At 46.5% G+C, this 14,923-nt stretch overlaps 1 protein-coding gene across 2 annotated transcripts in view; it reads right to left on the bottom strand.

The window, feature by feature from the left end:
* Nucleotides 1-14,923, bottom strand: part of SPTBN1 (spectrin beta, non-erythrocytic 1) — a 143,605-nt gene that overhangs the window by 24,706 nt on the left and 103,976 nt on the right. For both annotated transcript variants that reach the window (XM_044918587.1, XM_021701140.2), the window contains exons 17-25: nt 12,101-12,191; nt 7,106-7,252; nt 5,793-6,056; nt 4,284-4,508; nt 3,523-3,612; nt 3,144-3,425; nt 2,358-2,488; nt 911-1,115; nt 132-506 (exon numbers count right to left, since the gene is read on the bottom strand). In XM_044918587.1, coding sequence (XP_044774522.1) covers nt 132-506; nt 911-1,115; nt 2,358-2,488; nt 3,144-3,425; nt 3,523-3,612; nt 4,284-4,508; nt 5,793-6,056; nt 7,106-7,252; nt 12,101-12,191 — 1,810 coding nt within the window. The remainder of the gene's footprint in view (nt 1-131; nt 507-910; nt 1,116-2,357; nt 2,489-3,143; nt 3,426-3,522; nt 3,613-4,283; nt 4,509-5,792; nt 6,057-7,105; nt 7,253-12,100; nt 12,192-14,923) is intronic.

Consider the following 14,923-nt stretch of genomic DNA (forward strand, 5'->3'; position numbering starts at 1 on the left):
TGTGTGTGTGTGTGTGTGTGTTGAATCTGGGCAATTCTTGGAGGCATGTTTTGAGGAGCCAAGGAATGGAGAGAGACGCTCAGAGATGCACAAAGATGCTCCCCACCACTCTGGGCAGCTCCCTGACCCACCTGAGTGCCCAGAGCCTGAATGTCATGCTCGAATGTGGTGTGCATTCTCTGTAAGGTCTCCACTGTGTTCTGATCTCTCCCAAGCTCCTCAGGGAGTTTCTTGTGTTTGTCCTGGATACGCCCAAAGATCTCCTTGGCGTCGTGGTAAAACTTGTGCAGTTCATAGGAGGCGGCAAGAATCTGTGTTCTCGTGTCAATGAGCTCCAGGAGGTCAGCCCAGGCTTCGTTAAGCCCGTCCTTCCACTCAGCGATGGTGGCGGCATCCGAATGTCCAGAGTTGATGAGTTCATCGGCCATGTGATTGACGGTGTCCACGCGCTCCTGCCCAATGTTCCCGGTGTCTCGGGCAAATTCCCGGAATCGTTCTTGTAACATCTGAAATGGGGATAAGTGTAAAAAAAAAAAAAAAAAAAAAAAATCAGTGAGACTACCGTGAACATTTTATTTCTTGATCACATGAACGTCCCTCGGAAAGTAACAAGTAGTGTGCGTGACTTAACAGGTCTTAGCTCTAAAAACTCAATCAGGCCTCCTCCTTGCTCACTATCGCAGAGCAAGGCCCTGGCTCCATCTCCTTTTCCTACTGGGGAAAAGGGCACAGAAAGGTTAAACAAGCTAAGTCAAAGTTGTCTGGTGATAAACAAGCTGAGCTGAAACCAAACCCCATGACCTCTGATGAGAGTCTGGGGCGTGTGATGTGCTCAAAGATAAGGAGTCAAGCGGCCCTCCAGGCATAGTGCACACTGCACGGCTGCCCCGGCTCCGCCCGCGGTACTTGCCGTGACGTGCTCGTAGTCCTGCCCCAACTCGTGCGACCCTGCGACCACCTCCCTCTCGGCGATCCACTGCTCCAGGTCATCCACCTCCCGGTTGAGCTGGAAGAGCCTGTGCCTCTCGTCCAGCTTGCCCCTCCGCTCTTCGGCGAGGTCTTTCAGGCCAGCGTACAGCTTATCCACTTTGGACTGCCGCATGCTGATGCGCTCACTGGAAGAGGGGGTGGGGGTGGGGAGGGGCGGCAGGAAAAGGACCTTAAATGTCACATTTTCTTCAGGGAGAAAACAAATGAGGGGGAAACGCTAAGAGAGCATGTTACATAAAATTTCTCGAAGGAAACTTCTGGCTCTCCTATTTAGCCTAAAATACAAAACTCTGGAATTTGACCTTGAGTAATTTTAGAGCCAACATGTAAACAAAACACAATCATTAAGGCTGAAGGCCATCATGACGGTGATGATGGAGGAAGGGAGGAGAAACCCTAATTCTCTGCATTGCTGACTCTGGAAGTCAGGATTTCCTTTGACGTTAAAAGTTAATGCAAAACCCAGGAGCCACCTTCCATTCTCAAGAACCATGCGGCCGAAGGGACAAATGCTATCCCTGACTGGCACACATCTCTACCTTCTCTGGGGTGCAGGCTCTTCCCCACCATTCCTGTCAAGTGGGTCCTGGGAGTGCTGCCTCCCCTCCTTCCAACTTCTCCTCATAAGGACAATCTTGTAACAGGAAACCAAAGAGACAAGGACTTCTTGATGCTTGACCCTAGAGACTAGGAAGGCACTTTCCTGGGAATCCTATCATGAACACATGAAGGACGCCCACACCAACACAGCCACTGATTGCATCTTCACCTTGCCTTGGGTGATGCACAAAGCCGATTCTTTTCCGGAGTTATAAAAGGCAGTTACATAGCAAACCTAAAATAACTGCCATTAAAGTTAATATGTGAGCGTGTTATAAAGTGGGGGAGTAACACACATACCCCTCTTCTTCTTTATTCCCAAGGTGCTCGAAGGACTTGATCTGTGAGGAAGTGGTATCATCTTGCTCCTATTATTTTACAGGTCTGTGCATTCTTGTCTACCACTCCTCCTAAAACTAATCCTCACTTAACTAAACTGGGTGACTTTCAACCCAAGGGTAGGTTCTGATAACCCGTATCCGTGCAAGTCAATCTGTACTTGTGACTCATGACACCAATCATTTTTCAAGAAGGCCTTGGGCTCATAGGAGATATGTTCCCCACAAGAACAATCTCCTAATATAACAGTTCGCCCTTTCTGTTCAGCACAAGCCTACTGGGTCTATTTTACAGATGCTTCCCAAAGATCTACATCACCAGTTACTCAAGATGGGTGCTGCCATTCCCGTTTGCATGGGTCAGAGTAACAGACCCTCCCACTGGGAGGAACTGAGCGGCCATTCTCATCCTGACGAAATAGTACTCACCTTTCAGGATGGCTGTCAGCCACCAGGGCCCGGCTGGTCTTAGAGAGCTGATGCACGGTCTCTGCATAGTCCTCCACGGCTTGTTCCAGAATCTGGTGCTTCTTTAACATGGAGACAGCACTCTGCTCATCCTGCAATGAGGGGGAGGGTCACAACCACAGTCATCCCCTCTGACCCAACACCACCTTCAAGCAGGACCAGCTGACTGCATGATGGGCGGAAGGAAGAATCATCAGAAAGAATAAAACCACAAGTGCGATATGGGCAGTGCAACACCAAAGCCTTTCAGGAGGGTCAACACGGTCTGGACCATGGGAGGCCCCGTGAAAGACGAACACAAGGATCGTACGGAATGAGTGAGACTCCTCTGACGTACAGGCAAAAGCCCAGGAAACCAAGTGTGCCCTGGCCGACTGAGGCTCCTCACAGTCTAACACATAAGTAGATAACAGCATGCTGCAACCCTAAAAACTTTTAAATGGTCTCAAAAGCATCTTGTAAAGTTTAGGTAACTCTATTAATTAAAGAGCAAAAAGCACTCTGGCAAATATTAAAAAAAAAAAAAAAAAAGGATAAACCTAGTCTTAATGACATACCGGGACTCGGAGGAAGATTCTGTGTCAAGGGGAAACAGCCACAGATTCCAGTCACCTAATGCACTACAGTGTCTCCCATGACACTTGAAAGCAACGATGAAATGTTTGACCAAGACACAGCCACCCACAGAAAACAAGCTCGAGGTGGGAGTCTGAGGCTCCCTGGGGCAGGGCTGGAAACCTCTCTCACCTTGGCCTTCTCCTCAGACATCATGTACAGCTCCTGCTCGCTCATCCACGCCTCCGCCTCGGCCGCGTCGAAGTAGTACTGCTGGGCCCGGTGTGCCTCCTCAAGCCGCCTGTGGCGCTTCTCAGTCTCCTCGATGAGGAGGCCCCACAGCTCCTTGAGGTCAGCGAGCCTCCGCCGGATGGCCTCAGCGCTGAGGCTGCTGCTGTCGCTGACAATGTTTTGGCTCCTCTCAAAGATGTCATCAATGCGAGGCTGGTGTCCCTGGATCTCTTTCTGGAGGGTCTGTGGGAGCGGGGAAACAGTGCTCTCTCCCAGTCTCTGCCCTGTAATCTGGAGCAATTATTCATCAGACTGAGCTAGCCCAAGGAGGAACGCTTACCTGATTTTTCTTTATTAACAGCTGCACAGTCTGGAGATTGTGGCCATGATCCGTGGAAGTTGCCAAAGGCATCCTCTCTCCAACCCACAACTGGAAAGAATTGTAAATTTAGGTGGTCAGGACCACTCAAAAAGAACAAATATTTGATGCAAACAAGCGCAAAACAGACAATTAGCAGGGACACCAGCCTGAGAGAGAAGGTGTGTGCGATCCCACGGGGAAGGGCTCCCCGAGGAGCTGGATGGACCCTCTCCCCCAGGACAAGGCAAGGGCTTGTCTTTCAGACCCTACTTCATCCTCACTGCTGGACTCACTGTGAGTCCTCACCCTTAATTTTTAAAACTACTATTCTAGGGGCATTAAAACCCTAGAACATCTTTTGGGGCGCCTGGGTGGCTCAGTTGGTTAAGCGACTGCCTTCGGCTCAGGTCATGATCCTGGAGTCCCGGGATCGAGTCCCACATCGGGCTCCCTGCTCAGCTGGGGGTCTTCTTCTCCCTCTGACCCTCTTCCCTCTCGTGCTGTCTCTCATTCTCTCTCTCAAATAAATAAATAAAATTTAAAACCCTAGAACATCTTTAGAAAATCAAGGAGAACAGTGGAGTTGCATTTCGTGTAAATACATAAAAGCATGGGCTTCGATAGTCCAGCTCACCGATGCAGCGCAAAGTGAGTCTAACAAAGAAGTGAGAACACGGCTTAAGGCAGGACAGGTGAGGAGGCTTATGGAAAGGCCCCCTGTGTGGTGAAGGTCTACTTACGATCTCGTCCTCCACATCCCTGTTGAACTGATGGATCTCTTTGGAGGCCAGCAGGTTATGCTTTCTCTCGTTCAAGGGCTCCAGCAGTTCCATGAACTTGGTCTGCACGGTGAGGCGCTTGCTGTCCACTTCGTCGGTGCTCTTCCCCTCCTGACTCAGGGCCTGGGCCTGGCTCTGGAGCTCCTCGATCTCCTTCTTCCGCACCTCCATTTGGTTCTCCAGCATCTGAGGGCAGAAAATATCAAGTGTGTCACACCAGAGACATGGGAGACACGCAGTCCTATAAAATGTTTGTTTTGGGCACTGGCCAAAATGGAAGATCTAGTATAAATTTATATAATGGAGTCTAAGAAAGGATTCTTAACATCTACCAAACGACCAATTAATCCCTTTCCAGGACTTTTTTTTTTTTAAGTAGGTTCCACGCCCAGCGTGGTATCCAACACGGGGCTTGAACTCACAACCCTGAGATCAAGACCTGAGCTGAGATCAAGAGTCAGACACTTAACCAACTGAGCCACCCAGGCACCCCCTTTTCCAGATTTTTAAACTCAGGAACAACATTCAAGTTTATCCAGGAACTTAGAAGGCAAATGACAAGAGAAACAAGAATTATGGGGAAAAGAAAGTCTTCATCTGCTTGTTCAGAAGCCATAATGATATTGGAAACCTACATTATCCATCAGTAACATCTTAAGGTTCCAGTTCTTTTAGGCAAAAAGGATAGCATGTTTCCACCTTCTCTCAATTTCTTCAATTAGAAGGCTGATTATTTTTTTAAAATACCGGATTACGAGGTGAAAACATGCTAATTGCTTACTTACAGGAGGAGAATGAGCAAAAGTGAAAGCGGGGGTGGGGATCTCACTAAGGAAACATCACATACTGATGGCTGAGAGACAGGGGGTCGCATCTAGGAATAAATGGACTCCTTTCTTAGGTAGGGAAGTAAACAGTCACGAGTAAAAAACCACCCTTAACAAAACTCCTTAATGCACAGTAACATAGTCAAATAACCACATCACTTAGCAAAAGGAAGGGTGGGCACCCCATTGAAGAAACAGGCCTCAGCACTCGGCAGAGACATTTCCACAGTGACTGGTTCTAAGCACAACTGTGGGGCTGGGGACTCGGCCACTCAGATAACTAACATGTATCTACTAGATGTTATATAGCAAAGTACGTGAACAGGATTACTTTCCCCTGTGTAAACTACAGAAATGAATGAAATGAATATTTACTCAACTGTTAAATGGTGGTATGTCAACTAAGATGATGACAATAAAAAAAAGTACTCCTGTGCACAGACACCCAATACTTCTACTAATATTGTGTCTTTACAGTTGATTCTAGCAATGTCCCATGATGCTGTCAGGACAAACACTTTGCTGGGTTAAACCCCCTTCACACAGAAGACAGGTGTTTGAGAACATGGTGGGCGAGTTAAGACCCTAAAGACGATGTCAAAACAGAAAGACGCCCAAGTATGTGGTCGCCTCGACCACTTGCCTGTTGCTTTTTAAGCAGGATGTTGACGCTGGTCAGGTCTTTGCCATAGTCGTCAGACTGAATCTGGCTCTCCAGGCCGTGCAGCCATTTGTCCAGATCTGCACAGCTCTGGGTGAAAAGTTCAGCCTTGTTTGCATCAAAGAGCCGCTGGGCCTTGGTCTGGGTGGTGGATTCAAGGACTTCCCACATGTTATGTAAACCAGTGAGTTTCTCCTTCACCACAGCTTCTGTCTCAGGCTTTTCTGAAATGAGCTGCATTCCTTCCTGGAAAACATAAATAAATACAGTTTGCTAGCGAGCAAAGGTCACTGTGAAAAACAACCCTAATCTGTGATCTACCTATTCACTCAACATACAGAGCCTTTCCACAAAAGGTTACTGCTTACTAAAATGGACAAGGGCCTAGTCTATGTACACTACGTGGCTTTCAAGAGTCCAGCAAGAAGTGACCGTGGCATGATGAAACAGTTTCATCTGGGGCAGTGGGGAAGTGCTCAGGACATCAGATTTCATCCCCTCCACTCAGCCCCCAAAGACCCTAACACATTACTTTAACCATTAAGAGTCTGGAACAAGGGATACCTGGGTGGCTCAGTCAGTTGAGCATCTGCCTGCAGCTCAGGTCATGATCCCAGGATCCTGGGATCAAGTCCTGAATCGGGCTCCCTGCTCAGTGGGGAGCCTGCTTCTCCCTCTCCCTCTGCCACTCCCCCTGCTTGTGTGCTGTCAAATAAATAAAATCTTAAAAAAAAAAAAAAAAGAGTCCGAAACATTATAAAAGGGGAAGAGGGGAACTTCACTTTCATGTTCAGTTATGCTGCATAACATCTCCCTGTGCCAAAATAATACGTTTTAAGTTATTACAGTGCCTGGTCACCCAAGAAAAACTGGGAGAACTCAAAAAACAAACAAACAAACAAAAACACGTACTTTGGAGCAGGTGCAAATCATCAGTCTCGCACAGTCCAGGACACGTGACAGGATTAAGACAGTGGGGACTCTGTCCAGGGGGCTCACAGCAGGTGAAAAACAAAACAGAAACCCAACAACTAGTACTCACTAAAAGACAAATCAAGCGTTCTGTGCCACACCTGGTTGGGTTTCTGCTTTTCTCCCTTCTACCGAGTCAAACTCAGGAATTGTTAAGTGGGAGAAGGACTGCTCCAGGCTGTGTAACTTCTGTATGAGATCAGTAGGACTCAAAAATCCAAGAGGCTATGCTAAAGCGAGAAGCTCACCTCCACCGGGGTCACTCTCATGCTGTGGTCACACCACAGAAACAGGAGCCTCATCAAACATTTTTAATTTCTCACCTTCTCAATTTTGTCGAGCCATTCTTTGTTGGATGCAAGTTCTGCCATAAATGCTTGATGTTTTAACCATTTACTGTGCAGATTTCTGGCTTCATCATAAGACATATCCTGGGCAGTAAGCATCTTTTCATTGATCCAGAGAGATAGCTAGGAAAAACAAAAATGAGAAAGGTTTCAGAGATTGTGATCACAGACATCAGCCTTTTTTCTGCCTGGAAAGAGTTGTGTTATGTTGTACTAAGCATACCGCACGTTTCCACGTCAACAGACAACCAAATATTTACTTTACAACCCTGACCCGTCATGACAGGTTATCTCCATTGTATGGGAGATGTACCTGAGCCTTGCTCCAAAGTACGTCTCTAACGTTAACTCCGCAAGCACAAAAGCTCTCTGAGCCAGCTTTTAAAGTGTTTGGCACGTGGAACCAGCCTTCCCCCCAAAGACCTGTGTTTAAAATTCTGCCCTAACCGGTCCAAGTCACAATCTTCTTTCTCTTCCAAACACTTGTGCCAGCTATACCACGTTAATCATGATTAACTGCCTTTTACTCTATTCGGTGATCTTTTTACTCTTGGTTTTCTATTACGTAGAAAAAAGACCCAACACAAAACCCCCACTCTTTTTTCCCACAGCGCATCTATGGGAATGCCAAAAAACATAAATTGCTTGCTCACTGTAGGAGTAAGGCAACAAGGATGCCCTCTTAAAGTTGCCTTCAAAGTTTGAGTCACCTTCACCTCTCTTTCTATAGCCTCTATTTCTCTCAAGAGCCTTCCATTCAGACCAAGAACACTCCCCAGGACTTGATCTGAGACCCAACATGTCTCCTTGGATCTAAACTCCAGCAAGGCTCACAAAGCCTGCCAGCCACTGACAGATTGTAGTTCTCTCATGAGGCCGACGGTGGGAGCCAGCCCAGCCCCAGGCCCTGGACACATTCCCCTTGCTGGCTTTCATCCCAATTCGCTCGGCTCCTTATTGCCTGTAGTTGGCCATGCCAGGTCCTAATTCCTACCCCGTGCACAGCACTAACCTGGGAACAGCTGTTTCCCTAAGAGGAAGATACACAAAGGAAGGCAGGATCAGAAGAGACCCTGTCCCTTTCTCCTGTGTGACCATGAGAAGCCCAATTTTTACACCAGTCGCTGCCACAACAAATCTGCACCCCAAACCCTCCATGGTCCAATCTCCAAGGTTTAGAAATGGCATAGAGAACCAAGAGAACCTTCCCTCCCAGGACCAACATTTGCAAGGCCATTCACTCACACTCAGGGCTGCTGCTGGGAAAGGCTTTCCCATTAATTTGTTTAAACAACACAAAGTCTGTTCTTTGAAAACGATGTCAAGGAGGGTGATGTAGGTCACAGGAGCACCCCTGGCTCTGAATATGGGCAAATTCCCAGGCACCATGTCTACCTTTCTCAGTATATTCACCCACCATGCAGGAGGGGGGGTGTGGGTAGAAAGCAAAAGGGAGTGAAATCTTTGTTCTCATTCTTTATTGAGGTGAAAAACCAGTAAATCTCATACAGCTCTTGGTAAGCTAGGACCATAGGTTGGTTACATAACAACAGAGACACTAAATTTCCTACTTTAAAAGAATTACCTTTTTTCCAGTTACCTGGGTAGCTCAAATCTGAATTACTATGGCCATTCATTCAGTCCAAGGGGGAAAGAGGTTAAAAGGAAGCCAAATGGTAAAACTTCCCCTGTCTTCCACATACACCCAGATTAAACACAATAGAAGGCATTTATCCAAAGTGCAAAAGACATTCACATATTTTCGCTATTCATAACCACCTACCCAGAGAGATTAAAAAAAAAAAAAAAGCTACATAAAAATCAGAGGCTTAGAAACAAATCTGCTTTTTGCTGAACACATCATCCTACAGATAAAGCACCATGAGCTACAGCACAATGAAATGGGGCTATGGAACTTGCTAGTTCATCAGCCCTTCATCAGAATTCTGCAATCAGAACCACAGTTATTATTCGTGGGCATTTGCAAAGGTCATTTAAGAATATACTCATTCTCTGCAAAAAAGAACACTGTGCAGATTGGAAAGGGATAGGAAAAATGCTTTGATCACTGATTCAAGCTCAGAGCAAAGCAATGGAACTCGCTATCCCTTGTGCCACACAAGTCTAGTTATACTGCCCTTCTAAAAAACCTTCAGTTTCTGAATGTAGTTTCCCTATGGTGTGAGGGAAGAGAAGAGAAAAGCAGTAACTTCTAAATCACTTTTCAGGAATTCACACTGAAATACTGCTGCTTTCTATACCCGTCTACAACTGGGAATAGGGAGGCCCCTGCAGTAAATTTCCCCATCCGGGCAGTGGTTACTGGAAGTGGCAACAAAGGCAGATCTCACAACCCGTGTCTGCTCTAGCCAAGGCACCCATGGGGAAGGGACTGGGGACACAAATTGGACTCCCGAGACTTTGGACAATACCCATAGCCAGCAGGGGTACTAAATCTGACCTCTGAGTGCTCTGGAAGTTTCTCGGAGCATAACAGGTAGATTTTCAAATGCAAAGCTGGTCCATACACAGACTCCATTCTCAGAGATCCTGGCTTGAACGGTATTTTTTAATTTAACTTTTTTTAAAGCGGGGGAGGGGCATAAGGAAAGGGATACTCTTAATAAAAGCAGACTCCATGCCCAGTGTGGAGCCCAACTTGGGACTCAAGTCTCATGACCTGAGCAGAAATCAAGAGTCGGACCCTTAAAAAAGGTATGTATTTTAATGAGGCTGAATGATTCAGAGTTCACAGCCAAAGAATACCACACACCTCCCCTTTGCTTGAACTTCTATACCAAGGGTTTTGGAGCTTCCAAACCTGACCTACATTCAGTCACTCCACAGAAACTCTCCATGCTGACGTGGGAGAGATGGCACCCCACAGCAGATGCTATGGTTGTACTAAATTTTAATGAGGCTCAAGGAAAGAAAGGCTAAACCAGGAAGACTTGGCAGAGCAGTCACAAAGAGACCTGCACATCATTCCCAGGACTTAACAGGCCAGCCAAAACCTTTCTGCATATTGTGAGGGGAAATCATGGCAGGACTGAGCCCTCAAGGCATGCCCAACAGTCACTGGTGCGTGGTAAGGAGTGAACGCCTTACAACCAAGGGTGCTAATTTGGAACAAGTAGTAACGAAGATCTAACAACCCAGTAAGACGATTTCCTGTGATTCCACTGGGAAGGACTATCATTTTATCCATTTACTTTTCCCCACGTTTCTACTTATGAATCCACATATATGTCAACAGAAAACAGGGGAAAACTTCACCTGGGTTTGTCTCAAGGCTTCCTCTTGTCTCCTCACCTCCTGCTCATTTTCTGGCATTCTTTCCCCCAAATTTAGCCTAAGTTTCACCATGCTGAGGTCCATGAATTTCATCTCATTAAACTTGCCTTTTAAGCAAGAGTATGGAATCCTCTTCACTCCATCCTCCCCCCAAGATGGCCTGAGGTTAAAATGAGTCATCGATGGTACGACAGAGGAACCATCAAGGGGTAATACAGGGACCTCTAGTCTGTCAAAGGCAAAGCCCAGGCTGCAAACAGCTCCTGATCTTTCCAGGGCTAAAGAGTCACTGGGTATTCCCTGTGGAACAACACGCAACCCTACACAGCTAACTTCCGATCCCATTACTCTTCTCTATGTCCTGTCTGGGGGACACGGATACCTCATTAAATGAGCATCCTATCCAAATGGGTTATTAACATTCAGTGTCACGTGAAGAGGCTCTCTTGTCTTCAGCCTGTCTGGCCCCAGGCAAATCCCCCACAGATCTAGATTCATCAGAATGGCACAGGAAGCTGACAGACCCTAACCTACAGAGTTCAGGGGCTTTCTTTCTGAAGCTTTAGAGGCTGGAGCATATTGCAAGATTCACAGTAAGACAGCAGTTGAATGGACATGAAGGATCACTTGTCACACATGATCTAACACAACTGCTGTTAGGGCTGTATTTCTTCTAACACACAGCAATGTGTTTGCAGGCAAGGTGTTGTGATGTTCAGTCATGTTCTTCACACATGCCCCGATCCTGTCCCCACACCCACCAGTTGCCCTCCCCCAAGGTCCCTGCAGCTTCCTTTGGATATTCTTCATCCCATTTCTGCCTCTGAGGGGATTTAACCCAATAAACCAGAGAGGACGGAGTCTCACTGTTGTTCTCTAGCAGACAGAAAAATGAGATGTGCTCATAAACTCATGAACATGTGAAGGCAGCCAGATGTTATTCTCCAGTTAGCCTGCAGAAAGACTGCATTTTTCTGGCTAACTTTAGTTTTCCAAGTTTGTTTATGCACGTATCAGGGGGGCATGAAATAGAATGAGACTCATCAGATTAATACCACATGTTAAGACTCGGGAGTCTGAAATAAGAATTGCTGCTCTTGGCATGTTAGACATGTATTCAAGGAACCTGAAAGATGGTATTTCAAGGTCTTCAATGAGTAAGAAACTCAGTCCGTATTTTTCAAATCTTTGCTTCTTACCTGGGTAGCCAGTTCCTATTCCTCTTAGTTCTTCCCTTCTTACTTACAACAGGATATTAAATGCATTTAGATTAAACGTTCTGGGGTATCACGCGGTCTTCGACGATGAAAACATTCTAGATCTGCATTGTCCGATATGGCAGCTGCTAATCACAGTTGGCTACTGAGCACTTAAAATCCACCTAGTATGATGGAAGAGTTCATTCTGAATTCTATTTAATTTTAATTAATTTAAAATGAAATAGCCACATACGGCTAGGGTCCACTGTAATGGACAGAATTCTGGACTATTCTGATTAGAAGAATCTAGTTACTCTAAGTGGTAGCTTGCAGGCTAGAGAACGGATGAAGTGCCATACTGGCTCAGCTAGAAATGAACTTCTGGGCCTCGATTAATTTTATAATCCCAAGGGCTCTTCTGCCAAATGCTCTCACTCTCCTTAGAAGACAGGAAGGGAGGGGCTGCAGGGAGACATACCTCCTGACAATCTTGCAGGAATTTCTGAAGATCCCTGTTGTCCTTCAATCTCATCAGAAGTTCGCTGGCTGCCTCACGATTCTTCCTATGTCTGTTAAAACAAGAATAAAAAATAGCTTTTAAAAAAGGAAACACAGAATCTTGAAAGACTGAATTTACAACTCAATGTCTTTCCTGGGTTTCTACATATGATAAAAGCAGTTTGCTTGTACAGTTCTCATTATGTCAAAAAGGCAAGATAAGCAAGAGAATTTAGCATCCTCCAAATGAGTACGCGAGACCAAAACACCTGCCCAAGCCACAAAACAGGCAGAGGATGGCCTCAAATGAGCCATATAAATCCAGTGCTTCCTAAGTTGGTGCGAGGGGAAAAGATCTGAGCATGCACTGTGTACAAGTCCCCATCTAAGGCACTGCAAGAGAATTTGAAACTCCTCTTTAAGAAACTGGGGTGACAATGTGTGGCTAAGAAAATATAGATAACCATATAAAACTGGCTTTAAATTAATGTCTCCTAAACAGATATTTTCCCACCTTGAGAAAAACTCCCCTCAAACAACAATGAACCAAGAATGAAAATTTTGAGACGGGTGAGATTATCTACCTACTAGACCCCACTCTTTATGAATGGATAAGCGTAATCAAGGTTGAATGAAGCTGAAGCACAAAACCTTAAGCAAAAATTCCCAAGAACCAGTAGGAGCTGCTAAGCCTGGGAGTGACAAGGGAAATGGGGTGCTGGCTCCCCAGCCTGAATGCTGTACACAGGGCTTCTTCACACACAGCATCACGGTGCCAGAACTCCGCAGCGAACTTCCTTCCCGCGCCCAGTGGCTTAGGCTCTCCACCAGAGACTGTGAGGACCAGCTACGGGAATGCAGGAGTGCCGTGAGAAGGACGGCCTCGACACAGCTCTGCGGCACCAGGGAGGAGGAGCTGCGCCACACCGAGAGCCGAGCAGCACTGCCGTGATACAGCTGCCCTGGCATGCCTGAGGAACCCACGCCAGCCTAAGTGAAGGGTATTAACTGAGGCAATGAGGAGGCTGGGTTTTCAGTCTGTCTCAAAGCAATTTCTTGCTGCATGTGCTCGGGCAAGGTCTCTCTCGTTGGGCCCCCACGGAGGGATGAGGAAGAACACAACCTCCGATTCTCTCCGATGCCATGAGCAGCTCAGGGAGCTCTAGCTGCTGACTGACCTTTAAGAACCTTCCTCGGGAGCAAGAGCAAGCTTAGAGCGACGCTGTGGGTGACACGGGCCCGCAGTGAATGCTAGCAAAACGGACCGTGGGAACACAGCAGCCGTCATCTGCCTGGGGAACCAAAGGGAAACGCTCTCTGGTCCTACAGGGTGCCAGTGCCTACAGAGCAACTGGAATAATACGAGTGGAAATAACACCGCCAGGTATATGCTAGATACGCACAACGACTTTCTCATTTTTTTTAGTTGAAAGGGGTTTCATAGCTTCAGGAAAAGGGACCTTAGTATTCTTTTTTTTTTTTTTTTTTTTAAAGATTTTATTTATTTATTTGAGAGAGAGAGAAAGCATGAGGTGGGGAGGGTCAGAGGGAGAAGCAGACTCCTCGCTGAGCAAGGAGCCCAATGCGGGACTCGATCCCGGGACTCCAGGATCATGACCTGAGCCGAAGGCAGTCGCTTAACCAACTGAGCCACCCAGGCGCCCGGGACCTTAGTATTCTTATATCACTTAGGTAAAATGCAAAAATAGAGAAATACTTCTTAAATAATGCTAAATGGAAAGAGTGTATGCATGTTCAATGGTATAAAACCCCATGGCACAGATCGGAAAGTGCCAGGGATAAGATTAAAGGCTGTACCTTCTCTCCCCACATTTTTCACATTATATTTCTTTTATAACAACAAAAAATAAAGGCCAAAGCCTCTTTCCTGCATTGATACCCTTTCTCAGATACCAAAAATTTGAAAAAAAAATTTAGACTGTTAGTGAATTTGTGCTAAAGGAATTACTGTCTAAAAATGTGGGTGGGGAAGGAATGTCCAAAAAAAGCTTAAGTTCCCAAACCTCAAATTCCAGTCACTATTTGCAAGGGGTTGTAAGAATATAAAGCCAATCTTCAGGAGGAAGGTAATTTGGATTCAGGCACAAAATGCAGGAGGTCCTGCCTTTAGTCAAAGGTCTTGAGTAAGAGACCCAGGTCCCTTCACGGTGCCACACCCAAGTGCTCAGAGGCGAGGAGGAATCAGAAACTGGCAGCTACAATAGGATACGCACCCTTGAAGCTCATGGAAATGGTGGAGATAAAAATAATTCAAACACTGCCTGAGAAGTCTCACCATGCAGAAACACAACCAAACAGAATCCTGAAGGTAGCTTACATACTTAAGTCTCACACGTGCCCAACAGATTTCTGGCCGGGCAGTCTCTCTCTTCTAGTGGGACCAGGGAGAAGGGAAAGGCCAAGTGGTGACCTGGGGCCCCGTGTCCAAATGACACAGATCTCCAAGAGGGCACGATGATGGCATCTGAGGGGTATGCTCTGAGGAGCGAAAAACAGCTACAGGGGCAGCACGACACTTGTGCGGACTCGGAAAACCCTCTAGAGAAGTGAGTGGGGCTTCACTGTTCACCAGCAGCAACCAATGGCATTCGAGGAAGGCCTTTCAAGCTGGATCCTGGATTTAATGATAGGAAAGGAGCTTCTAAAACTTGGCCGTAGTTTCCTACAGTCCTAAGGGTGCTCTTTGTTTGGGGCAAGATTAAATCTGTTGCTTTATTTCCATTTCTCACCTTCTACCCCTACAGTTCGACTCAGAATCTCCTTCATCCTCTGAGGCAGATGC

This window comes from Neomonachus schauinslandi, chromosome 10, assembly GCF_002201575.2.
Source record: "Neomonachus schauinslandi chromosome 10, ASM220157v2, whole genome shotgun sequence".
NCBI lineage: Eukaryota > Metazoa > Chordata > Mammalia > Carnivora > Phocidae > Neomonachus > Neomonachus schauinslandi.